The sequence below is a fragment of the Maylandia zebra genome, linkage group LG7 (assembly GCF_041146795.1).
Source record: "Maylandia zebra isolate NMK-2024a linkage group LG7, Mzebra_GT3a, whole genome shotgun sequence".
Taxonomy (NCBI): Eukaryota; Metazoa; Chordata; class Actinopteri; order Cichliformes; family Cichlidae; genus Maylandia; species Maylandia zebra.
Genome location: NC_135173.1, coordinates 1,640,428 through 1,666,389, shown reverse-complemented (window position 1 = coordinate 1,666,389; position 25,962 = coordinate 1,640,428). Strand labels below are relative to the sequence as shown.

General features: G+C 41.8%; 2 protein-coding genes across 3 annotated transcripts; one reads left to right on the top strand and one right to left on the bottom strand.

Annotated features, from left to right (window-relative positions):
• Nucleotides 1-1,151: 1,151 nt before the first annotated feature.
• ferry3 (FERRY endosomal RAB5 effector complex subunit 3) lies at nucleotides 1,152-13,343 on the bottom strand. Of its 2 annotated transcripts, none has more exons than XM_076885533.1 (14): nucleotides 13,265-13,343; nucleotides 12,704-12,892; nucleotides 12,349-12,494; nucleotides 9,553-9,764; nucleotides 9,108-9,207; nucleotides 8,821-8,945; nucleotides 7,823-7,929; nucleotides 7,549-7,746; nucleotides 7,155-7,283; nucleotides 6,571-6,639; nucleotides 6,277-6,479; nucleotides 3,572-3,629; nucleotides 3,303-3,370; nucleotides 1,152-2,287 (listed from the first exon to the last, which is right to left on the bottom strand). In XM_076885533.1, the coding sequence occupies exons 1-14, from the start codon at nucleotides 13,341-13,343 to the stop codon at nucleotides 2,195-2,197; spliced, it is 1,776 nt and encodes a 591-aa protein (XP_076741648.1). In that variant the 3' UTR covers nucleotides 1,152-2,194. The 2 variants fall into 2 exon arrangements, with proteins under 2 accessions (XP_076741648.1, XP_004569192.1); XM_004569135.3 differs by having other exon boundaries at nucleotides 9,553-9,734.
• A 1,675-nt stretch (nucleotides 13,344-15,018) lies between these two features.
• e2f4 (E2F transcription factor 4) lies at nucleotides 15,019-25,102 on the top strand. Its single transcript, XM_004569134.3, has 11 exons — nucleotides 15,019-15,443; nucleotides 17,129-17,238; nucleotides 17,956-18,117; nucleotides 21,615-21,658; nucleotides 21,743-21,807; nucleotides 21,889-22,077; nucleotides 22,176-22,245; nucleotides 22,419-22,565; nucleotides 22,670-22,705; nucleotides 22,918-22,962; nucleotides 23,317-25,102. Exons 1-11 carry the CDS (start codon nucleotides 15,279-15,281, stop codon nucleotides 23,430-23,432), a joined length of 1,149 nt encoding a protein of 382 aa, XP_004569191.1. The 5' UTR covers nucleotides 15,019-15,278; the 3' UTR covers nucleotides 23,433-25,102.
• The last annotated feature ends 860 nt before the right edge of the window (nucleotides 25,103-25,962 follow it).

Below are 25,962 nucleotides of genomic sequence, written 5' to 3'. Positions count from 1 at the left end.
GCTCGTTTTCATGTTCAGCATTTGTCTGTTAGCATTTTCATATCATTAAAATTTCTGTATATAAATTGTATTTAATTTTTGCCATTTCCAACCAACTGTGGAGAAGCCGAGAAGCTGCGTGTAACAGCTGACTTACCCTTTAAATTCAAATTCTGTCACATACGCAGTATGACACGTGGTGCTTATTGCTGTGCAGCAAGAATTGACCGTAAGATAAAGGGTATAGTACAGTAAGTGATATTTATGTAAATTACACCTTTACTTGACTTTTTACTTTTGCAGAGGATTGTATATTACATCATCCATTACCAATCACCGGTAATACCAGTGTAAAATAATATTTCTGATTGTTATCGCATCAAATAATGATGCATTTTTATGCATGTAATTACATGTTTGTGACTGTACACACACACTTTGTACAGCAATTTGGGCAACGTTGTATTTGAAAGCTCATTTAAAAATACATTTTATTTGCTTACTGAATGTATGCAAAAGTACTTTCAGCAGTTCTCTCATTTCTGTGCCTGGACTCTATACACACACACACACACACACACACACACAGACACAGACAGACACACACACAGACACAGACACACACACACACACACACACACACACACACTTGCTTGAGTGTGTAAATTTTCATGCATTTTAAGCTTGTGCACAATCAAAGCCTCCAAGACCAATCCTGAGAATGCTGAACACTTTGCAACACATATTCTTACAGCTTTGTGGCTTCTCAGCCTGGCTGCATGATAAAAACAGTTGCAAGTTTCAACACGGCGCCATTCAAAAATCTCATAACTCTCTCTGGGCACAGCTGATTGCTACACTGTCAACTCTTTTAATCAGCCTAATGCCACCACTGAATGCCGCAGTGGCAAACTTTGTGAGAAACTAAATTGATTATCTGTCTGAAATGGCTCGTAGGCCAACCATTAGACGTGAAGGAATGTAATTCCAATGAATGACATGGATTATTAACTTTAGGGAGATTAGGTCCCCGTGGATAACCAATCAAGAGTAAATACAGCCTGGAGACGAACTCACTAGAAGTGCATCAGTTCTGGCAGACGGGTGGGGGCACAGAAAAACTAATCCTCCAGTGCTGAAGTCTGTCAGAGGCTTATGAGGAATACACCACATCAGTGTAGAGTGTTACTTTATTAAAACATAAAAAAATGTACACAGATAAAGTAAATATACAGAGTGCACATCTAAGTGTTTAACATAAAATACAACCGAGCTGTACTTTCAGTGCCGTTTCCCTCACTTAGAATAGATTGAGATGAATTTCAATAGGCAAAACGTTTCCTCCGATAAGCAAAGCGTTCAAGTACAGTTACTCTTTTTCACATTTTTGTCTTTAGGAACAGTGCCATCTACTGTTACGCAGGTGAGGGGGGAGGGGGACCGTACACATTCACACTCCCACAGAGAGTTAGCGGCAGTCGCCTCAACTGTCTGCAATGCAGTACAAAATCACAAGCACACCGCTCATATGAGCAGCAATGCAATTTGTCACTAGGACTAAAAGAGCCAAGTCCATGTCACTGAAGCCACAGCACCACGACATCATGCTGCTAAATCTCACTCGATGGCTGAACTGTAAGATCGTCTGTCACCACAAGAAATTCTTTAAGAATTAAATATGACAACAGCAAAACTAGCATTCAAGTTTGAGCCCAGATTGGTGATTTTTTCCTGCAATAATCAACATACTGTAAAAAGAAAAAAGTAAAGATATGACAACATGAAGAGTCACAAGTTTTTTACCGTTCAGCCCACTTTACACATTTGGTTGTCTCGTTTTTACCGACTTCAAGCAGCTGAATGTGAACAAAGTTGCAGCTTTAAAGGAAAGTGTCTGCAGTGCTGGCAGCTAATGTAATAAAACGCTGTCACCAGAACCACACCCTGGAGACTAAATGATAACTGCAGCAGCTGTTTTAGCGTGCCAGTGAATCCAGTCCTCTTCCAGTCAGAGTGAGTAGCTTTGGAAGGTGCAATAATAGGATAGTTCATCAATTCTTTTGCACTGAATGCCACCATAACTTAATTGTTTTTAAACAAATGGAAGTTATCTATGTCACAAAGTTTCTATATTCATCCTAGTTTAATAAAAACAACACAAAAACCCAAGACTTTACTTGTCTTCATTTGCCCGAATGACCTGAGGTGCAACCAATCAGTGCTTGGAGGTGAGAGTAAGGGTGGAGGAGACGCGGAAGATCTGCGGCAGCATGTTGCTCAACTGGTAGAACATTTCCTCTGAGATAGTCTGTCAGTACAAAGAGACACACAGAGGGGTGACCAGGGTTAGTGGGCGGTTTGCACGGAAACATCTTCTCTCCCCGTGCTGTGATAATGGAAAGATGCTGTTTAAAGTCCTCAAAAAACAAAAGTACAGCTGAACTCTTGGCGTCCAGTCAAGTATTAACAGCCTCTGTGGCGTCCTGAAATGAAGTGAGCTCAGCAGCTGTGACTGGAACAGGGGACACACTCTAAGCACTGCCACCCGTCAAGTAAGAATGTTAAGTAATCCTAAAGCAGAAGCAGTCCCGCAAACACACGGCTTATATTTAGACACAGTATTTCTTTGAGTCGCAGACAACAATGTCGTTTCAGAAGCTGCTATTTTGAATGGTGTCTGAGCATGTAGCTGACAGGAAGCCGGTACAGTCAGAGTCCTTTGATGCCACTCGTTTTATCATCTTATCCTGTCAGCGGGAGCTCATTCTATAGGATCCACCGCCTTCCTGACAAACCGCAAAAACTCTGCACGTATAGCTTCGCAAATAGTAACGGCCGTGATTCATCCTGCACAGCAAGCTTAAATCAAAATATAACAGAAAACCTCGCTTCAAAGTTAACCCCGAATCTTTTTCCCTTTCCTTTATAACAAATTAACATAAGACCTGGATTTCCAACAAAGTGAAAGTGATTACACCTCAGTGTTGGCAAGCTGCACACTAATCCCATTGCTTATCACACATTTATGTGATTGAGTCTCTGAGCTTTCTTTTATCACAGCAGTGCAAATATGGAGCTAAAATATCCTAAAGCTCTGTAATCTATGATTTATGGCACGCTTTTCAAGCAGTCAACTCTTCGTAGTGTGCACTCGGAGACATGCACTGCAAGGCCAGGTGTGCCTTTTGTTACATTATGTACGTGCGAGGCCTTAAGTATACAATTCTTTAAAAGAAGCATGAAGCATTGCCGGAAGGCAGTCACTCAGAGAACAGCAGTGTATCCACAGGTACACGTTTTGAAGCCTGAATAACTGATCTCACCTTTGGCACTAGAAACTGGACTGTGCGTGATACACCGCCGTCCCACGAGGCCATTTCCATCATAAAACCTGCAAAGAAAATTTAGCATGAATATCACCATTCATTCTTACATTGCTGCATGCAATGTTAAGTGCAATTATTGTGTATTAATACATAATAAAGTAACACAGTATTAAGGATTCTGTATATTTATGTTTGACAGACGGTTGAACAAACAAGAAAAAACCCACCAAATGACCAACAACAGCTATGCATAACATCCATGTTACCTTTGACACATTTGAATACGAGCTCCGCCCTTTTAAGACACCACGGTATGGTCATCTCCTGCAATGAACAGAGAAGGAAGGTTGGTGTGAAATGAGACACACGGCGGTGAACTCAGACTGACGTACGACTTCATTTCAAAGACTTCATGTAGCACCACCATCACCTGCAGCGTACGAGCTCCACAGACCAAACAGGAAAAATAATGTGATCAGTTTTTGTAATGTGAAACAATGTTTCAAAAGACTTTTTGGCATCTTCTTTCATTTCTTTCAAATTTGTAACATTTTTAACGTTCTCGTATTACTTATATCTGTGCTACAGTTCAAACATGATAAGAGAAAGAAAAGCAAACGAGTTGGTGGTGAATGATGTTACGGGTTAAAGTCACAGAACATTAGTACACAGATACTGTTTCTACAATATTACTCCACACAGAGCTGAATGCCGTCCTACACACTACAGAGCAGAGAGAACCTGTTATATGATGCGTCTTTGTGTCAAATCCAAAGCTTCTTATTAGGCAACTATGTCTAAACTGATGTTGTCAAAATGTTCTTTGTGCTAAATCAAACACTTCTATTTCCTTTCAGCTTTGAGTGTACTCCGCTGCAGTTTGTGCACAGTGATCTCATCTTGCAAACTACCTGTTCTCACTGCAAGGAGTGTAACAGAGAGTCTTTGCCACAACGCACACTCTTGTTTACTTGTACGTTTTGTATTTGGATAAGCTGCACAGGCTTTAGTGAGGGATTTCTGAATATTCATTCAGCTTTTTGGTAGGACTGAAGCGTAAACAGGAGCACTGAAGGCGACTGTGGCGTTTGCCAAACAGTTTGAGGCAAGAACAAAAGTGTTTCTTACAGCCAGGAAAATGAACACAGCAGTCGTGAAACAGTCAACGTCTGCAAAGTGGCTCCAAATGAACCCAGTTTTCAGTTTTATCTGCACAAACCTTTAACCATATATTATAGTGACACTGAGCATTTATTATGTGAACCTCTTTCCTCAAACTTCAAAGGAAAAAGAAAAACCAAAATAAGAACAAGAGCAACAGCCGTGCTGGATTTGGACTGTGGTCTGTAGTTCATGTAGACAAACTAAACCAGTTGTTGTAACACTACAATAGACTTGTACAAACAGGCAAACATCTGTGCTCAAAAGGGAAATGCCTGAAAAAGAAGCTGGCAGATGGAAAGTTTTGAAATGAGAAGCCTTCAATCAAGTATCCTCTGCTTCTCGAGGCTTCCAGAGCTCCAAAACTTTAGTTTTATGAATCTAAAGACTGTTGATTAGGCAGCAGAAGAAAAATTAGGCATCTATAAAGAGGCTTGTTGAACTGATTATGTTATTATTGGTAACATTACTCAGTTAAATAACCAACAAAGGACATCTAATGTGATTAAAAACAAAGAAACAAATGTAACAGACTAAATACAAGAAGTTTCACAGGAAAATACTAGAAGTGTCCGCTCGCTTCACGTCGAGGCTTTTTCTGTTATTGACCCAAACATGTGAGCACTGACTGTCGCTGTGCGTATGTGCTCTGTACGATCGGTGACCCAAATAAAGTTGTAGTCTGAGTCTACAGTTCGTGTCCAACGAGTCAGACGTTACCGTACAGGAATAAGCACAAGCTTAAAGTCAGTCTGGGTGCTGACAGTCGGCAAAGTTGCACAGCCATCAGGTTTTGGGGTTTGACGCAAGTGCAAGACCACAGACGAACCTCACAGTTTGTGACGTACCCTGTTACAACATCACTGAGTAACAATGCACTCATAGCAGTTTTTCTGGGAACCGATCCTGATTACTCAAAACCCCTTTTGCTTCCCCCCCACCTGTATCAAATAGCTGACAGTAGAGCTTCAAACAGGTAACACAAGAAAAGAAAGAAGGCAATAAAGCACGAATCCAAGACCAGAGTCATCGAATAACGAACGTTTCAGCCCCAGCCGGCTGAACTCAAACGCCTCCCATCAACATCGGCCGCTTTGAAAACGTTTCTCAGCACCATTAATCACTAAAGTTTCAATTCTCTACTTTTTAATACAACTGAATCATTAACGTTCAATCACAGGTATGACAGTTTGAAGAGTTTATTACAGTCTAATAATACAAGTACAAATACTCAGGTTGATCTAACAGGAATACTCCAAATGAGACTTTTTTTCTACTTGCCCAAACTAAACCATCAAGAAGAAAGAAGAAGAAAGTGTACTTTATTCTCTGCATTTAACCCATTCACTCAGTGAAGCAGTGGGCAGCCATTGGGCGCCCGGGGAGCAGTGTGTAGGGACGGTACCTTGCTCAGGGGTACCTCAGGGTAGCTGTTCAGGGGAATCGAACCCCCGACCTTCCAATCATGGGGCCACCACTCTACCTACTGAGCTATCCCTGCCCTCAAACATCAAACATCCACGGCAACCCTGAAACGTCTAATAACCCAACAATGGATCTGTCCGGCTCAACCATTTACCTGTACTGTACTTCCTGATCCTTTCTCTATTTGGAGAAATCTGATCAGTTTGTGTACTCGTGCAGTTTATGGGGAAATAGCAGATTCTGTGAAGGCACAATACCTGGACGTCTGCTGGTCCAATAAACTTGCAGTCATTTGCTCCACTAAGATTATTATATTACAATATGCAGTTTACAAGCGTTTATTCTTGCAGCTGCACTCATGCAAGCATTGAGAGCGTCTTCTTACCTCGGACATGTCGTGGACGAGCAGCAGAGGGATGGTAACGGTGGTGATGTCGTGAGTGCAGCACACCTTGAGGATGTTTCTCAAGCCCATGATGGCTGGGTCCCGGGCAGTGATGTTCCCTGATCGGACGTTGTCATCCACACACAGATGGAAGACGGCGTGGACCTCCGACAGGTTGGAGTGCCGCGTGATATAGAACTCACCTTTAGGAAGAGATGTCGCCGACAGAGTTAAAATATAAAATGATGCTCTAGAAATAATCTGCTGGATAATCACAAACTGTTTTCTTAATACCTGGTAAGATATTCGAGGGATTTCTTTCAACATTTTTGCTCTTATCATCACCGCCGTTCTTTTGAGTCTCTGTAAGGATACAGGATTGCAGAATAAAGCACAAATCAGCAGGAACAATGCTCATCACACTATGTCAAAGGGACAAAAAGTGTTAGCAGTGGATCTGTGACAGGCTTGGAAGCCAGTGGGCCTGTATGTGTACATCTCTACTCAGTAAATCACTTATGCTGTGATAAAATCAACATCTTCTATTTCCTGACAGCTTAATCCCGCTCTCATACTGCTAGCATAACACTGAAATGTCCCAGCTCCACGAGGAGCCTTTCAGTGTGAGCTTCGTGTAAAAGCCAGACTCGTACAGGCAAGTATACGCGTTTACTTGCGTCCTATAACTTTTATTTTATTGTTTGTTTGAGAAAGGCTTGAATTTTACTCATATGTTATATTATGGTATTAAAACAGGAGATAAACATCTTGTTTTCCTGAAGAATGGCTGAAACTATAAAAAACCAACCATAGCATCAAGAATAATCAAATTTATTCCCCAAGATTTCGGGACCTCCAGGCTGAGCGAAATGTCTCACCAGGCTGGTCTTTGTGCTTGCTGCTCCGCTGGGCTCTGGCGTACAGCACCACCTGCTGCACCTCCTCCAGCTGCTCTTCTAGGCAGGGGAAGTGGAAGTCTGTGCACTCCTTTGCCACAGTTGCAAAGTCTGTGGGTTGACATAGAGCAGGCCCCAGATGAACTCAAACACAGTGGAACCAAATGACTGCTTAGCCTCAAGTTCAAACTTAAAGTTAAATGAAACCCACAGTAAGTGAATAAAACACTTAAAGTTTGGCTTCTCCCAGTAAAAGAAAAGAGAAGGTAAACAGAAACAAAATATCCACGTTACAGCCAAAAACCACTCTTTGCAGGTAAAAGCAGGAATCAACATACATATATGTAGCTACATTATACACCGCGTGCTCCCTGACCTCTCTTGATGCCACTGTAGGAGTTGACCCTGTTATCGACCAGGAGCACCAGACCGCACAGTGAGAAGGAGTACAGCGAAAGAGCCGTCTGCAGCCGCCGCAGCTTGGCTCCGCTGCTGCCGTGTCGTCTGTGTTTGCAGAAATCCAGCACATCTGCTCGGACCAGTCGCAGGTTGTGCATCGTCTTTAGCTGCGCTCCTGCAAATTTTTATTGTGTTAACTGTAACAGCGATCCCTGATCTGCGCACAAATACTGGGGAAGCATGTGAAGTACCTAAGTGTATGGTGAAACTCTCCTCCAGCTGAGGCTGTTCCTCGAACATCCTGGCACCCAAATCTGCGGCTTCTGACAGCTGGCTGGGCTGCACCTTAATCTCCTCGCTGGAAAATTGAGAGGGACGAGAAACCAACCCTTAGCACGTCTGCGGATTCAAGGAAATCATTTTATGGAACCGACGGTTATAAAAAGCTTGAGCTTTAGTTGCAGCTGAGGTTTAGTGGGCGAGTGGGCGTGGGTTATACAGGTTAGTAAAGTGAAGAGTTTGATCCCAGGATCTGCTAAAAAAGTTACTTCTGCCGTGGCAGGTAAACGCACACCTTAGCCTTGTTTATCAAGTTTAAGAAATATATTCTAGAAACAGACCCACGAGTGACACGTGCATTGCATTAACTATTCTCACCAGTGTCCGGTGTAAAATTTCATAAACCAGCATTAAACCCAGGAAATCAGCCTGTTTAACCAGTGTTATTATCACAGCACATATCAGATAATGATGCTGCACTCACTGCAGGGTTTCTCCTTTAAAGGAAAGAGTAAGACTCAGCAGCTGACTCTGGTGTTTATCATCTCGAATCGACTGTTTTTGGTAAATGGCCTGTATTTGTATAGCGCTTTACTAAGGACCTCAAAGCGCTTTACACATCCAGTCATCCACACACTGGTGATGGCAGCTACGTTGTAGCCACAGCCACCCTGGGGCGCACTGACAGAGGCGAGGCTGCCGGACACTGGCGCCACCGGGCCCTCTGACCACCACCAGTAGGCAACGGGTGAAGTGTCTTGCCCAAGGACCCTTCCGATTACAAGGCAAACCCCCAACTCTTGAGCCACGATTTTGATGTACCTCGAAATCCATGAGAGTATTGTCACACACCTGAAAAGGCTAGCTCGGGTAAATGCGAGCAGAAAGTGAGGTTTCATATATCAAAGAACAAACACAAAGACAGGCTGCACTGCAGTGTGCACACACAGATACACAGAGAAGAACTCACTTTATTTTGCTGCTGTTGTTGGATTTCTGCAGGTCCTGGTGCAGTTTGACCACCCAGTCTTGGTATTCATGCTTCTGAATGCCCGTCACTTGTTTAAGCTCGCTTGCCCACTTGTTTTCGAGTACCTGTTCATCGATGACAATGTCAAACATTCAGGGCTTTAAACAAAAAGCTTACTTGAAAAACAAACCACCTGTATCTCCTGAAATGTCACAGGTGAAATCATCTTTTTTTAACCAACACTTCTATTAACACTGAGACAAACTTCCTTTCAAGCTTCCTTTCACCTGTTGTGCATCAAAGTGTTGAGAAGCTACTGCGTTCACATCCTGGTCACTCAGTGTGTTTCCCAGCTCATGCATGACTTTGTCCATTTCTGCCGCTTGCCTACAAAACAGGAAAGCATTTATTGATTTTTAACAGATTGTTGGGAAAGTACATAAACATTCATAAAACATGATAAAAATTATCTCTGTGGTAGGAAACAGATATTAAATCATCTTAAGTGTGGTTGCTTAAAGGGAAAAAAAAAGATCTGACCTAATTTTAGTCCATGGAAGAAATTTGAGATGATGATCTATTTGATAATAGTTGTGTAAGAGGGGAGGGCTGAGAACTAACATTGGCCAACAAACTAAAGGCAAAACTGTTGGCAATAAATATTTAGAAATAAGACAGAAAAACATGTTCAGGAAATCCAAAGATCCCAATCAAATGCTGCCTAACACCAACCTCTCCTGAAGCTTCTTAATCTCCATGTCTCTCTCACTGATGAGCTCAGAGATGCTAACAAAGTAGTTGTGCTCCAGGTTGAGCAGCGTATCTGAGGCGGGGGAGTGGATCAGTTCATGGTACACATTGGCAAAGTCCTCATCCCAGCTGGGCTCTTCAGGCCGCGCATGTTCCAGCGTCGTCTGCAACAGTGACGGCAGGAAGCAAAACATCTTCTTGTGAAACGACAGTTGTAAGCAGTTAAAGAAGGGTGGAGGTACAGTGCTTAACCATGATCAGACTGTGAACAAGAACAGTAAGCAAGCAGCTTATTTTCAGCACAAGTAGCCAAACAAAGAAGGCAAAATACAGAGTCGCAGTTTCTGTGTTATGACCTGCAAAACATACAAGGCCAGTTGACCCAGTAAATGCAAAATAACAGCACTCTTCAGTGTGAACACCCCTCATTTACACAGGCTCGAGAATGTTTAGGCAACAAACTCCATGCAAGCGGGACTACAGGCAAACTGCTAAATGTGCGAGTGCAGCGGGAGCTGATCTCAGCGGCCTTCCTTAAACATGAAGCGAGGCATTTGGGTTTAAATAAATGTCTCAGTGAACACACCATACACGAAACCACAAAGTCTGCTTCTCACAATTGTGTTTGTTTGTATTTATCCACAGCACAAAAGTAATGACTCAATTCTCGGGCATGTGAATATATCCCATCTCTGGTGGGAAATGCATCAAAGTAACCAAGTAAAATGCTTGCGAGAGACATTAAACACAGCGTGAGGGCTCATGTAATGAGATTTTTTTTGTTTGTTTGTTTGGGGGTTTTTCTTCGAGGGGTCCAGAACTCATGAATAATCAATTACTGCTCCCGTTCTGTTTAAATGACTTTAATGATCCATGACCGCTCCAAAGTTAGTGAGAGTGTTCAAGGACGCTGCTGTGCTGCTGCAGAAACATGGAGCTGTATTTATCAGGGTCTGTTAGGCAGCCAGCGCATGAAATGTATTTTTGGAATACCTGCCAAGCTTAAAAAGCACCGTCCATAATATTAACAGATATTTTTAACAGAAACATTTGTCCACACAGTTGTACAAATTTCTGTATTGAATCTAATCTGTTTCCTGTGTCACTGAATGAGACAGTCGCAGCACGATTCTTTATTCTAACGGCCACATGGCATTTTGAAGTTACAGTTTAAACACACAGTGTTATATAACAATAGCGACGCTTATGGAAGATGTTTTCTGTAACTAAGGCTACGTTCACTCTGCAGGTCTTAATGCTCAACTCCAATTTTCTGATCAAATCAGATTTTTTTGTCTGCTTGTTCACACGACAAATAAAATGCGACAGCAAACGCGCTCCAGTGTGAACGCTCAAAGCGGCCGCGTGCGCAAAAGAAGACGTCACACACGACGCGCTCTGTTTAGACCCAGAGCAACAGCATTGTTTGACTGATGGCCTTAATATAAAGACTTGTTTCGTACTCTACGTTTCCCACTTTTGCTTTAAGTTATAAAGTTATTTTGTTATTTACATTTGGCCTAATAATGATCCTGATTGCTGTGTTAGAGGAGCGCTGCTTCTAGCTGCAGATTTCTGTCAGACTCTGCAGATTATACAGAACAAATAAAATGTTCACGTTGTCTTCCCAACAGTTTCACTGACATCTACACCGGATGGTCAGGAAGCGTTCGCGATGTCTTCTCCGGCGCTGATAATGGCGTCTGTCTTGTGTCAGTGACGTAAAAGACGGATTTAATGCGACATGACCATCAAACAGCAGTCGCTTTCTGAAACATCAGATATGTATCGGATTCAGGACCACATACCAAAGTGACCCAGATCGGCTTTGAAAATATCGGATTTGTGCCGTTCACACTGTCAGACCATGATCGGACAGATGGTCGCAGAGGGTCAGAAAAGTCGGATTTGATGCGCTTTCGCCTGCAGTGTGAACGTAGCCTTAGTTATGGTTAGTTATAGTTAGGCACCAAACAAGACTTTACTTTAAGACAAATGATTTGTAACTGTTAATAAAATATCGTGTGTGAAGTTAAATGTTTTTCATTAAAATTATACATCCTTCAGCCTAAAATAGATAACATTAGAAACAGAAACTTGCTGTAAGGTTGTACAAACAACTAAGGCAGTAAAACTTATAATCCAGCCTCAGCCTCCTAGAAGAGCCACCTATGGTTTATATTTGAAAGGTGATTTTCAGAAAGGTTGACCTCTGAACTATCCATAACATTCATATTTAAAAGAATTAATCAAGGAAGTTACATCTAAGAATCTATGATTCTTACTGATGTCAATCAGAGAAAGGCAAAAACTTTAAGACACTCCCACTCTCCATCCAAAGGGATCTTTCAGAAATTTCTGGAGAACCGATTAGTCAGTAAGAGGTGATCGTGTACCTGCTGATCTCTAATCTATAGCATAACCTGCTCCAGAGCATGTTAGGTTTTCAAGCGTTGCCCCACTGGTAAGAAGTGAACCACCTCCTTAATTCTGAAAACTCAGGGTTCACCGTTAAGGTGCATGGATACAGCGAATTCCTGCTGTGTGGTACCAGGCGTCTGGACAGGTCACCAGTTCATCACAGTGTGGACGCACAGAGACAGACACCCACTCCACACTCACATTCACACCTACTTTTCCTGACGTGCACGTCTTTGGACTTTGGGCCCCAAGCAAACACACAGAAAGGCCCCAGGTGGCTGATGGATTCGAACCCAGGCCCTAGTTCACACAGTGCTGTGTTTAACACGATAAAAGCACAATGAAATGCGTTATTACCTCCACGTAAGACCTGGTCCATGCACTGGTGAGCTTGTTTACATCTACGTCTCCTGTCGTGAGTCTTTGCAGTGCCAGCTCTGCCTCTCTGTCATAATCCAGAATCGTCTCCTTCTCAACGAAACTGGAAAGTGAGTTTTTCAGTTCTAGAGCAACAAAGGACACAAAGTAGATATTTAAAAAAAGAAAGTCTTTCAGGTCTGTGCAAGCAAAGTGGAAAGTGCAACTCTGTAGCTTTGTACAAGAAATGTAACAAGCTCCTGTAATCGAATGCTTTAGTGCAGCTTCTAGCTGTCTTATGTTACAGTTAGGGCCGTGGTTATACTCAGGGAAGGGGAAAGAATAACAATCTCACCACTTTCTAAGTAGCAGGGTATTTTGTGCAGCAGCATCAGGCGTCCGTGAAGGTCACTGATGTTCTCCTGCACAGGAAGCTGCAGGGGCACTTTAAGGACACAGTTGTGTTTACCTGCCCTGAACTCGAACACAAACTCCTTCTCAGTATTGCTGCTTGCCTTGGCTTTGTTCTTCTTCATGGTCACAGCTGAAAAAACAAAACAAGATAGCAGAAAACCATGAATGAATTCAAGCCTCCGGTGCTGCGCCACTTTTACACTGTCGCATCAAATCTGTGACACAACCGATGTTTGCGCACAAAAACACGGTATTCACGAGCTACAACAAAGGCCGTAAATATTTGTAACTTAATCCCTGCTAAATAGCTGCTCAGTTTGTTAACGTGAATCTCAACGTTGGCTAGCAGTGCGGCTAACAACTTAAAGTACCACATATCTAACAATAAATAAATAAATAAACAGAATAAAAATAACAAAACACAAATCTGACAAGACGGCCACAGTATTATTTTTTCAATATCATGTGATGAACATAAAACCTTTCTAAAACTCAAAATTACCTGCGTCTGGATGAATGTAATAACGGTATTTCCTGTAGCCTTCCTGTTTATCGTTGAGCTCGCAGTCAGCTGACTGCATGTGACAGCAGAAGCAGATTCGCGGCGCAGAAGCTCGGGGGTTATTTTTATAATTTTTTATATTTCAACTCTGGGTCACCACTGATAACACATTTGTATGCAGCTCTGATAAAATTTAATTTTTGTATATTTTTTAGTGTTGGACTTTTTAAAAACCGTCACGAATCTGCTGACTTGAAAGATTTAACTTATTGGGATTTTTTCCCTTGGGCACTAGCTCCCCCTGCTGGTTTAAAATAGTGTCGGCTGGATGGCGTGGTTATATATCAGCTGCCAAAAGGAATCTATTATTTCTCTTAACAATAATTCCAAGAAGAATAATTATTTATATAATATTCAGTATATTAATATTTATTGAGCTATTCAGAGGTGGACTGACTGGTGTGTTTCAGATCATTGTTCCCCTGCGAATTCCAACTGCGCTTGAGCTTCATAACATGAACCGACGGGCAAACACTTTTCCTCGGTATTTTCTGTTAGGGAGAGAATTTATTGTTCCATCACTTACAGCAAGTAATTCAGGTCCCGAAGCAGCAAAGCAGCTTCAGACCAACAGACTACCACCACCACGCTTAATGGGTGGTATGATGATCTCTTTTATGATCCAAACCTTCCAAAAAGTTCAACTTTTGTCTCATCAGTCTTTTTTTCTCCAAATGTGGTGAGATGACTCTTGTTTTACTTTTGATCAGCAACGGGTGGTCACCGATCTTAACTAGGGCCTGCATTTCACCACTATTCCAAGTTTTCTCCATTTGTAGATAATGACTCTCATTAGCCAAGGGAATTAGAGAATGATTTTTTATTTCTTTTATTTTATTTTATATACAGAGGGACGTGGATAGCTTTTTTTTTACTCCTTAATAAAATATTAATCATTCAAACACTGATTTTGTTGAATTTACTACTAAGAAATCAGGAAGGGATTAAAAACATTTTCACACGACTATAAACGTCAGCTTGGACTTTGTGTAAGATGCTTGTCTAAGTTGGTGGTAAACCAAAACATTCAAATGAACAATCTGCAGTGTACAAAACTAGCATGCCGACAAAAAAGGAGAAGTACACCACGCCTTTCCCTAATGTTTTCAACCGCATGATCTTTTTTCGCAGATAAACATTTGAATTTGGTCAGGTGCCATGAAGAGTCAAATGATAAATACTAGAATATGAATCACTGATACGTGTACAAGCGCGTTTAATATATAAAAAACACAAGATTGTACATTTAATATACAGACTAAAAATATGTCGTGCAGTCTGTGGGGAAACTTATACTATTTATTTATATAACGTATATGAAGATATTTGTGTGTGTGTGTAGTTTTAAAGGACTTCTTAATTCTAAATAATTCTAAATACTCTATACTCTACTATCCTAGAAAGTAATTGCCCGCGCGCACGCAAGCTAGCGTAGGCGTGTACGTGCTTTGACGCGTGCGTGTGTTTTCTTCAAGTTTGAGTCAGTAAGGGTGCGTCTGAAACTATCACTACTACATTAATCCGGAAAAACTCAGTGTTGTTGCTATAAACGAAAATAACAGCGAAAAGAATTTGCAAATTAACCTTTAATTGCGAACAATAGAACGGCGCACTAGAAACAATGTAATGACTGTACAAGTCTTGGCGCTGTCGCTTTATTCCACAATCTTTGACGATGGAGTTTTCGCAGACACTCCCTTGAATGATTGAACCGTCCCGTCATACCTCGCGTGGCCAACGGCTCTCCGCCGACTGTTCGCTCATTGAATTACCGTGTTCAGCCTGTTCGGCTTGATTTGGGGCAATAAATTGGAGAAACGCGGGTTACACCAGCACATTTGAAAGCCGTCGCGCTATCCCGGCCTTCTGCTTATCTGACTGGGCGTGCTTTCCTGGGCTCGCTGGCTGGTTTTGGTCGGGGAGGCAGGGGGAAGTACGGAGCTGGTCCCGAGTGATGATGGAGCTGGAGTCGGCCAGTAACAGAGGCGACCTGGTAGCTGTGGGGGACTCGCTGCAGCCGCAGACCCCGAGCAGGCACGAAAAGAGCCTGGGGCTGCTCACGACCAAGTTTGTGACTTTACTACAGGAGGCGAAGGACGGGGTGCTGGACCTAAAAGCTGTGAGCATGCAACCCGGGGTCTTTGTTGTTAGCTAGCACATGTCATTTGGAGCCTGCCCGCTGTCGTTACACTTTCGCTAGCTTGTTAGCCTAGCCTAGCTGTATGACAGGCTAATTCGAACGGTTTTCTTTCGTGGCACTGCAGTTTCAATACACCCGGGTTACTTTCAAACGCAACTTAAATGTTGTTTTCAAGTTTTTAGCTAGAGAACTGAGCAAAGACAACAAGTGAACTTTGAGAACACCGGTCAACTTTTCAGACTCTGCCCCCTGCAGATTCAAAGTTTAAAAAGTGGGTCAGCTTTTGTCGCTTTCTTTTGACTCGACCCTGCTGCATCTTCACACATGAACAAATTTTCTCTGATTGATAACGTCTTTGTCACTTAACGACATGCATTCACTGTGTTAGTTTCCCCGCAGCTACTCGGAGAGCATGTGTCCTAAAGGACAGTGCATTCAGTCACCGTCCTTGTTATAAGCGCTTCTGATATTACACAATGAGCTGCTTTTAGATTAACCATAAGTAACTGGGTACTTGATAATTGTGCTCTTCTACACTTATAAATAGAACTACAGTCTGAAAAGTCTAATATTGTACTATTTATACTATTTGGCTTCAAAGTCGTAAAGTTTAAAACGTGTTTTTAAAGTGAAAACCAGACTTTACCAAACTTCTCAGCTCGTGTTATAAATAGAAGCCTTTCACAAACTGCCATTCATGTTTTCTTAAACCAGTGAACCAGAAGGCAGCCTGACCAGCCAAGCATTACTTGGACGGTATCACAGTGGCTGCTGGGTCTTAGCAGATAGATTGGCTTCATAGCTTTTGACACTCGCAGCTGCACTGTGCAATGCTGATAAAGTGCCAACCCTCTTTTTCCCCTCCCTGTCTCCTCAACTTTAATTTTCAGCAGTTTATTAGAATAGAATGGAATAAAATAGCCCTTTTATTGTCATTGTACATTTACAACAAAATTATGTATAGGTTAGTAAAGACATCAGGAATAAATGGCAAACAGAAGAGATGTATACAGTCTATAAATAAAACAATAGAAAGGCACACAATGGAGAGCAAAGTGCTTGGAGGTAGTGCAAAAATGCTATGATAATGAAACAAATTTACTGATTCATTCTGTAGTTGTGTAGTTATACTCTGTAACTTTCACACAACAAAGGACTTTTTTTCATTTTTCCAGGGATCCTGTTATTGAGATATGGAGCCATTATGAAAAAACTGACAGAAATTAGTTTGGTGCCAAAAAACAATTTTCTCCCCTGATTTTTAGGCTGAAAATAAATAAATAAATAAAATAATTGAAAGGCCATTTGCGTGCTGCAGGGTGAAGCATTTTATGTTGGGAATGTATATGAATTTATGTTACGTGAATTTTCAAATAGAGCTGTCATTAAGGAACTTCCATGAGTCCACTTTAGCCACAGGCCCTGACGATAACGCGTGGGCTTACAGTATCAGCACTTGCCATATGGTTAATGTTAGCATGTTGCACATCAGATGATTTGGGCTAGAAAGGAAGGAAGTTAAAATTATGCCACCATTTTTGGTGTGACTTTAAAAGTTTTTTGTTGCAGGGCACCTGTTGGCCTAGATACCACAGTCCCTGTCTATGCGTTAGCTACATAAGTGCTGTCGTCTGTGTTTTAAATGAATTTTTCTTGTCTTTCAGGCGGCAGACACCTTGGCTGTGCGTCAGAAACGGCGTATCTATGACATCACTAACGTGCTGGAAGGTATTGGGCTGATAGAGAAGAAGTCCAAAAATAGTATTCAATGGAAGTAAGTCCACATTTCATTTTGTTCTTCAAGTGATTGACAGGGCTTTCATGACAGAAGGATGATGTGCTTAGGTAATGATGGTACAAGCTATTTGAAACCATAAATGTTTTGCAAGAACTTGCATCACTCCCAAACCTTCCACTCTGCACAAGAGGCATGTGCTACAGATGCAGAGAGAGGCGGGCAGTAGGTGAGAACCTGAGGACTGTGGTGCCTGTTGGTGTTATTCTTTGCATGTTTGCGTTTCATGGAAGATGCTCTCATGGCGTTAGCTTCGTGGTAACGGGACAGAAATGACTAATGAACTGAAAAGTGCACATTCAGACTTTCAGTTTGCATAAATCATGAGGGCTGTAGGACTGACCACAGACCATATGCACTATAAATGCCACCTGAGTTACAATAACACCGCATGAAAAATAGAAAGACCCCGTCTACCGTAGCTGCAACTTCTAGGATATATTATAATAATATATTATAATAATATACATTAACATTTCAGTTTACTCAGGAGAGAAAAGAATATCAAAGCTTTAATTACGCATAAGTAAACTTTCTGAAATTTTCAAATCTTTCAGGTTCGGGCAAATTAATGTGACTCTGAGAGTCCAGGCTCTAATAAAAAACAGATGATCAGTGGCCAAGAGTTTTGTGTGTGCATGAAGGCGTCTTTATCTCCTCTCTGTACAGAAACGTGCTATTACCGTTGTGTTTTAGGGGTGTTGGTCCAGGGTGCAACACCAGAGAGATAGCCGATAAGCTGATTGATCTGAAGGCGGAGCTCGATGACCTGGCCCTTCGGGAACACGAGCTGGACCAGCAGAGAGTCTGGGTCCAGCAAAGCATCAAGAACGTGACAGATGACTCCAACAACAGCCCATATCCTTCACTGCACAGTCTGTGGGTTTTAGCTGGAAGTGGTCTGTCCTGTGGTCAGGGATGCTTTAACACGATGGCTTTATTGAAGCTGCTTGTTAGATTGTACATTCAAATTTTATTTGTCACGTACACAGTCATACACAGTACGATATGTAGTGAAATGCTTGGACGACTGCTCGTGACCTAAAGAAAAAATGAAAAGGCTATGAATAAGATAGGAAATAAATATGAAAATTAAAAAGGGTAAATTTAACTAGGAAGGAATAAAATAAAATATAAAAATTAAAGTTAAAAAATAAAATAACTGTACAACAAAATACACAATACACAGTATAGAACTATATAAGAATGTATGAAGAAATATATATATATATATATATATATATATATATATATATACACACACACACACACACATACACACAATAACAGCAGCTGTACATTTTGTGTTTTCTAGTATTTAATTAGAGCAGTGTCAGATCTAGTGCATACCTGTGTGAGAGTTATAAACTAGTGGGTACTGCAAGGCAGGTTTATTTATAGAGCACAATTCAGCAACAAGGTGATTCAAAGTGCTTTACAGAGACATTGAAAACAAAAAAAAGCATGATTTAAAATTGATTAAAAAAAACAGTCGATAAAATCAGTAGTTAAATGTAAGTTTTGAAATTTAAGCTTAAAGTGTGGATTTGGTGCTTTATTCAAATGCAGCTGAGAACAGGTGAGTCTTCAACCTGGATTTAAATAAACTGAGTGTTTCAGCTGATCTGAGGCTTTCTGGGAGTTTGTTCCAGATATAAGGAGCATAAAAGCTGAATGCAGCTTCTCCGTGTCTGGTTCTGACTCTGGGAACTGATAAAAGACCGGATCCAGATGACCTGAGGGATCTGGAAGGTTCATACTGGGTCAGGAGGTCATTGATGTATTTTGGTCCTAAACCATTCAGAGCTTTATAGGCCAGCATCAGAACTTTAAAGTCTATCCTCTGACGGACAGGCAGCCAGTGTAAAGACCTCAGAGCTGGACTGATGTGGTCCACTTTTTTGGTCTTAGTGAGGACTCGAGCAGCAGAGTTCTGAATGAGCTGTAGTTGTCTGACTGATTTTTTAGGTAGACCTGTAAAGATGCTGTTACAGTAATCAAGCCTACTAAAGATGAATGCATGGACTAGTTTTTCCAGGTCCTGTTGAGACATCAGATCTTTTATCCTTGAAATATTCTTGAGGTGATAGTAAGCTGACTTTGTTATTGTCTTAATGTGTTTTTCTAAGTTTAGGTCTGCATCCATCACTACACCCACATTTCTCGCCTGGTTTGTGGTTTTTAGATGTATAGATTGAAGTTCTCTGGTGACCTGTAATCGTTTTTCTTTGGCGCCAAAGACTATTACCTCAGTTTTGTTTTTGTTTAGCTGGAGAAAATTGTGGCACAACCAGTCATTGATTTCCTCAATGCATTTACCAAGAGCCTGTACATGGCCTCGGTCTCCTGGTGACATTGTGGTATATATTTGTGTGTCATCTGCATAGCTGTGATAGTTTATTTTGTTGTTCTTTATAATGCTGCAGGTTCATAAATGTTACTCTGAGCAATGCCAAAGATCTGACGTGATTCAGCTGTGGGTATTGGCATACACTGCCAGTCAAAAGTTTGGGCACAGCTTATCATTAATGGTTTTTCTTTATTTTTATTTACATTGTAGATTCTGACTGAAAGCATCAAAACTATGAATGAACACCTTGGAATTAAGTAGTAAAGGAAAGAAGTGTGAACTAACTCAGGACATGTTTTATATTTCAGATCCTTCCTAACAGCCCTTTGCTTTGATTCCTGCTTTGCTCGCTCTTGGCCTTCTCTCCGTGAGCTTCATCAGGTCGTCACCTGAAATGGTTTCCAACAGTCCTGAAGGAGTTCACAGAGATGCTGAGCACTTGTTGGCCCTTTGCCTTCACTCTGCGCTCCATCTCATCCCAAACCATCTCCACTGGGTTCAGGTGACTGTGGAGGCCAGGCCATCTGACACATCACTGCATCTCTCTCCTTCTTAGTCAAATAGCCCAGACACAGCCTGCAGGTGTGTTTGGGGTCATTGCTCTGTTAAACATAAATGATGGGATGGCATGTTGCTGCAGGATGCTGTGGTAGCCGTGCTGGCTCAGCGTGCCTTCAGTTTTGAATAAATCCCCAAGAGTGTCACCAGCAAAGCCCCCCCCACACCATCACACCTCCTCCATGCTTCACCTTTGCACAAAAACACGGCAGGTGGAACCAAAGATCTCAAATTTGGACTCATCAGACCAAACCACAGATGGTCTAACGTCCACTCCTTGTTTCTCAGACCAAACAAATCTCTTCCGCTTGTTGCTTTTCCTCAGTCGTGGTTTCTCAGCAGCTATTTGACCATAAAGCCCTGATTCCCACAGTCTGCTCTGAACATGTAGAGATGTGTCTGCTACTGGAGCTCTGTGCGGCATCTATCGGGGCTCTAATCTGAGCTGCTGTTAATGATTTCTGAGGCTGGTGACTCGGATGAACGTATCCTCAGCAGCAGATGTGACTCTTGGTCTTCCTTTCCTGGGCGTCCTCATGTCAGACAGTTTGATCGTAGTCTTGATGGTTTTGGGGGACACATTCAGAGTTTTAGTGTTTCCTGGACTGACTGACCTTCAGTTCTTAAAGTAATGATGGGCTGTTGTTTCTCTTTACTTAGCTGATTGGGTCTTGTCATAATATGAATCCTAACAGTTGTCAAATAGGGCTGTCAGCTGTGCACAACACACCTGATGGTCCCAACCCCATTAACAAGGCAACAAATTCCACAAATGATCGCTGACAGGCACACCTGTGGAGTGAAACCATCTCAGGTGACGACATCATGAAGCTCGTTGAGAGAAGGCCGAGTGTTTGCAGCGCTGTCAACAAAGCAAAGGGCGGCTGCTTACAGGAATCTAAAATATAAGACACATTTAGAGTTATTTATCAGCTTTTCCTTTGCTACATAATTCCATAAGTCTTGCTTCATATATTTGATGTCTTCAGTATTTATATAAAATGTAGTAAAAATAAAGAAAAACCATGAACTGAACAGGCGTGTCCAAACCTTTGACTGGTAGGTTGGACTACAGTCGGACTCGTGTCTGCATTGCACAGTGAGCTGCAGCATAATGAAAGACAACCATAACCCTCTATATTAGTGTTCAAAGGTCTTCAGAGAGTATGAACTACAGGTGAAGCATTTCTTCCGTGACTTTTAATGTCTGAGGAAATTCTCCTAATGATGTCACAAGGTGTTCGGGGACTTTCTGAGGGCGTCTAATAAATATGCAGTTTAGTTACAGATGTAAAGGTTTCTTCTTTCAAGCTTAAACTTGAACTCTTTCAAATACTCATTAAATGTCTGTCAGTCATTGTTAGTGTTTGTGTACAAAGGTGTGCTGTTGAGAACACTTGAGTTTGTGTGCCAGATGTGGTTGCTGCTGCACTTAACACATTCATACTATGGCCTATGTAAAGCACGAAGATCTCTGTGGAGCATTTAAAGGTAATTGTTTTGCACGCTTGGATTTGCAGGCATTTCGCTCTTTCACTCAAAGCAACTGTTCTCACTCGCCACCTCCTTCCACAGGTGACACTCTCCTCGCCATCCGTGCTCCAATAGGCACACAGCTAGAGGTGCCCATACCAGAATCTGTAAGTGACGTCTGTGGTGGATTTTCCTCTCTCGGGTCCGGTTGTTGTTTCGCTCACGTCTCCGACTGTGCGTGTGTGCAGGTTCTCAACGGACAGCGAAAATACCAGATCCGTCTTAAAAGTACATCTGGTCCCATTGAAGTTTTATTGGTCAATAAAGACCCCTCCAGTGCCTCTCCCGTTGTTTTGCCCGTTCCTCCTCCAGATGACGTCCTACAGAACCTCCCAGCTCCAACACCTACCTCCCAGTTGCCCACTGCCACCACACAGGTCCATTTTCTCTTTGTTTAGTGAGTCTGAAGTGCCAATAATAAGAACAGTGATCTTATACTAGAGTACTGGACCACCTTTGTTTGTTTCCTCTGCAGGTCCCTAAAACAGCTGTTGCTCCTCCCACAAAAACAGCTCCTATCACATCGGCCATCCAGACAGCAACGGGTAAGGAGAATCGAGTAATCTTTTAATTGTCCCACACGGGGAAAATTGGTTGTAACAAATGGCGCCTGGAACGTTTCCTCTCAACACCCACACCGTTTCCTATCGTGGTTCACATTTTGTCCAACATTATGTCAAACTATGTTTTTGTTGTGTGATTCTTGCCTTTATCTCAGAGGTGACAGCCACCACAGCGCTCAGCCCAACAACCGAAACGCCCGCTGCAGTTACTCAGCAGCTGCAGTCGTCCGCCTCTCTGGACGGTCCCGCGTCGTCTTCTGCCTCTGCAGGATTCGAACCAATGAAGTCAGGTCCATCTGAGTGTGAGTGTTACCCCTGTTCTAATAAAGGTTTGGTTACAGTTGCCTGCGACACTGTTTTATTATTATTATTTATTTATTTGGTTGTTTTTGTCTTTTCTCTGTAGTGCTGGACTTCTCTGAAATGTTTGACCCAACAAAAGGTAAACTTCTCCTGAGCTTACGTAGCTACATTATTGGTTGCTGTACATTGAACGAGTGCATTGGAAATATTTACCAGATCCTGACGTTCTGGCTTCTTGCAGAAGTTGACGTTTCCTTAGGAACGTTTCTGCTGATGCAGGCCACTTGTCTTCATTCTCCTGCAGACTTGGTGCTTTAAAAATGTCCCTTGATTTTATTGTTCCTCTGACAGAGATCATGAGTGGTGACCTGCTGGAGGACTTGATGTCATCAGAAGGTATGTTTGCTTACAGACGAGCTGGGATATTTGTATTTCTCAGATATTCCCAGAAAGATTCCAAAGTGGAGCGTTTGTGCAGGAAAATCTTAGCCCGAACGTGTTTGGGCTCATTTGGACGAAAGCATCATTTATCCCTCGAGAACCAGTAGAGCTCAACTGCTGAGATGACTCTACAAATATCTGCGTTCTGTTTGGAATTGAATGTCGAGCTGTTGGAGAAGAAGGAAATTGCAGTGAAGGATTTTTGGAAAAAATGATTTGCTTGTGTATTTCTAATTTATACCACGCTGTAAGGTGCCTGATCTCAGTTCTCTATAATAGGTCTCATGTATTTCTCTCTTTCACCCCCAGTGTTCTCTCCTCTCCTTCGCCTGTCACCTCCACCCAGTGACCACGACTACATATACAACCTGGACGAGACAGAAGGTCTGTGTGACCTGTTTGACGTCCCCATTCTCAACCTCTGACCTCCGAGATTGTCGTCAGAGCAGGAAACAGTTGGCCCAAATATAATCGACCCTCATTTTATCCGAGTTTTGCCCCTCCCTCTCCGTGACGGTGAAGGCGGGAGAAGGTGCAGGACAGCCATCCCCACCTGAGGAGCATTTAGGGGCACCTCTGCACTGACACGATGAGCTCCAGCTGAGCTCTGATAGCAGCTCCATGTGCCGCCTCCTGAAGAAACGCAGGCGAGAACAAAACGTTTTACTTACCGATTTTCCAAGGAAAAAAGAGTCGGAATTATATTTTTGGGGGATTTTTATGTATCATAAGGGGTTACGTTTGTGTATCGGCTGCGTGGGCACACTTGATGCGAGCGAGCTTGTGTGTCTGTGAGTGTGTTTTTGTATAGACCGATCTCTTAAGTCAGAAGTCTCCGGGATTTAAGAGAAACCTTTTACTATCAGGTTAAAAGTCATGGCACGCTAAGTTCATGCATGACGTCACTGAGTCCAAACAGAGCTGGTTAAAATGCACTGTCCTCATGTACATAGAGAATATATATTTTGTATTACCAGCGCATTAGAACTTCACAGAGAAATCATTTGCAGGTAAACCAAGTCGCCACACTCAGTTAATCATACCATGTAATCTTATATGAACTGCTTTCTTTAGCATAATGGGACATTTTCAAATCCTTCAGAGTTTGAGTGTTTTTTGTACCAGTTTCATGATCTTAATGCAAAACTAAGCCTATTTAAATTTGTGATACAAGGAATCATGGACCAAAAAACATCATTTAATTAAACGGTAAAACTTGGTGCTTGCTAAAATCAAAAATCTTCTGCAAACTTCGCTGTATAACTGACTTCAAGCTGGTACTAGTGCTTCTAAACTTGCAATTTTCTCCTTTTTTAAGAAAATCGGGCTCACTTTAGTCATTAACTCCTGTTTGTCAGAGGACAAACTCCCCTCTCCTTCCAAAATGACTTCTTTCACTCATAACGTATGTATATCAATGGCATCATTTGTATGTAAAAGGCATTTTTGATGTACTTTTTTATTGCTGCAGTGAAACGTGTATTTCTTGAATTATCCTTGTTTTTTTTTTTTAAGTGTATATGTGGCACAGATCCCTTTTTCTGTAGTTTTAATGGTTTTTGTTGTAAGCGGAAAATCTGCCCATCACTCTAAATTACACCTTTCACCTTAGTTTATTCTCTCTGCGCAAAGGACACGTAAGTGCTTTCTTCTGTAAAATCATTTCAATGTGTAACATCCTGTTTTACCCTGGAAGACGTGTGTTTGTACAGTATGTGCTGTGTATATCTCCCTCTACTGCTTGTATAGAATAGCATTTATTTTTTATACCAGCTAGATATATTATTACAGGATTCTTGCCACTGATTCTGAGCTACTCAAGAAATTTATCGACAAAACCTGCTTCAGCAAAGCATCCTTTCCCGTCGTTGCACTTTTGACGTCACTGTGGACAGACTGGTTGCTACTCATCCTCTCTTCGGTCGATATCCAGTTTTCGTGTTTTGGACAGTGTCGTGAGCTGCCGGGGTTCCAGCAGTGGTCGCTGAACAAATTGTATCCATGTAAGACTCGAGTATGCAGTCAGTTTTTAACAGGATCACAATTGCTAAGCTGTAGTTGCATCAAATGGAACACAATAAACACTTAAATATTATTTGCATGTTTTTGAGTGGCTTGTTACTTACTGGTCGTTTCTTACAGTACACACTTGATTTATTCCAACTGTAACTGGTAACCTGATTATGAGGAACTGTTGAAGGATAAAAGTAATGGGATTCTGGGATTAGGCTCTTAGACTACTGGTCAACACATAGTGGACCATCTGCATAGAGTATCCTTCTATTATGTATCTGCCATATGGCCTTTAAAGCTTCTGCACATTGTGATGAAAGTAGAGAAACTGAGTCATAGCAGCCATTTGATAAACATACATCCCATTTTATGAGCTTCCTGTTGGCTCTCACTCCCGCTTATCTTCCTCCTCGCATTTCGTGTCAATTTTACTGCCATCTGTAAACAAAGGCAGAAAATCTGTGGAGAAAGTATTTCGCATATAAGGGGAACATAATATCTTGATAGCACTTTATCAGGACAGGAAGGTCTTTCTGCTTCCCTTTTTTCTGACATTAATCCTGATACATACAGAAGTCTTTCTGCTGGACAATGAGGCGACAGCAGGGGGCGGCTGCAACCAGCTGTACGCCACCGGAACTTTGAATTCAATTTTATGTGCTAGTGAAGAAATGTGAAAGAAATATGATAGAAGTCACCATAAGCAGCAACGACACCTCCGGTATGTATGTCGTTTGTGTTTCAAAGTAAAAGCACTGTATCGCTCGAAAGAAAAAAAATGTGACGGTCAAAGGTTTCCTGCATGGACAATAAAGTAGCAAAATATAAAATATGGCGTTGGTTATTGTTCCCATTTTAATTTTTCTCTTCCTTATCTCTAGTTTTATTTTCAATTTAAACGTTCAATTAATGTGAAACGCGGGAGGGGTATTATTGTGAAAA

Coding starts and splice junctions, on each gene's coding strand:
- ferry3 (XM_076885533.1), bottom strand. CDS start 13,343: ATGCAGTCAGCTGACTGCGAGCTCAACGATAAACAGGAAGGCTACAGG. Junction 12,495..12,703: donor ACCCTGCTACTTAGAAAGTG/GTGAGATTGTTA, acceptor TTGTTGCTCTAG/AACTGAAAAACTCACTTTCC. Junction 6,480..6,570: donor TCCCTCGAATATCTTACCAG/GTATTAAGAAAA, acceptor CTCTTCCTAAAG/GTGAGTTCTATATCACGCGG.
- e2f4 (XM_004569134.3), top strand. CDS start 15,279: ATGATGGAGCTGGAGTCGGCCAGTAACAGAGGCGACCTGGTAGCTGTG. Junction 18,118..21,614: donor GATGACTCCAACAACAGCCC/ATATCCTTCACT, acceptor ACACATTCATAC/TATGGCCTATGTAAAGCACG. Junction 22,706..22,917: donor AATGTTTGACCCAACAAAAG/GTAAACTTCTCC, acceptor TTCCTCTGACAG/AGATCATGAGTGGTGACCTG.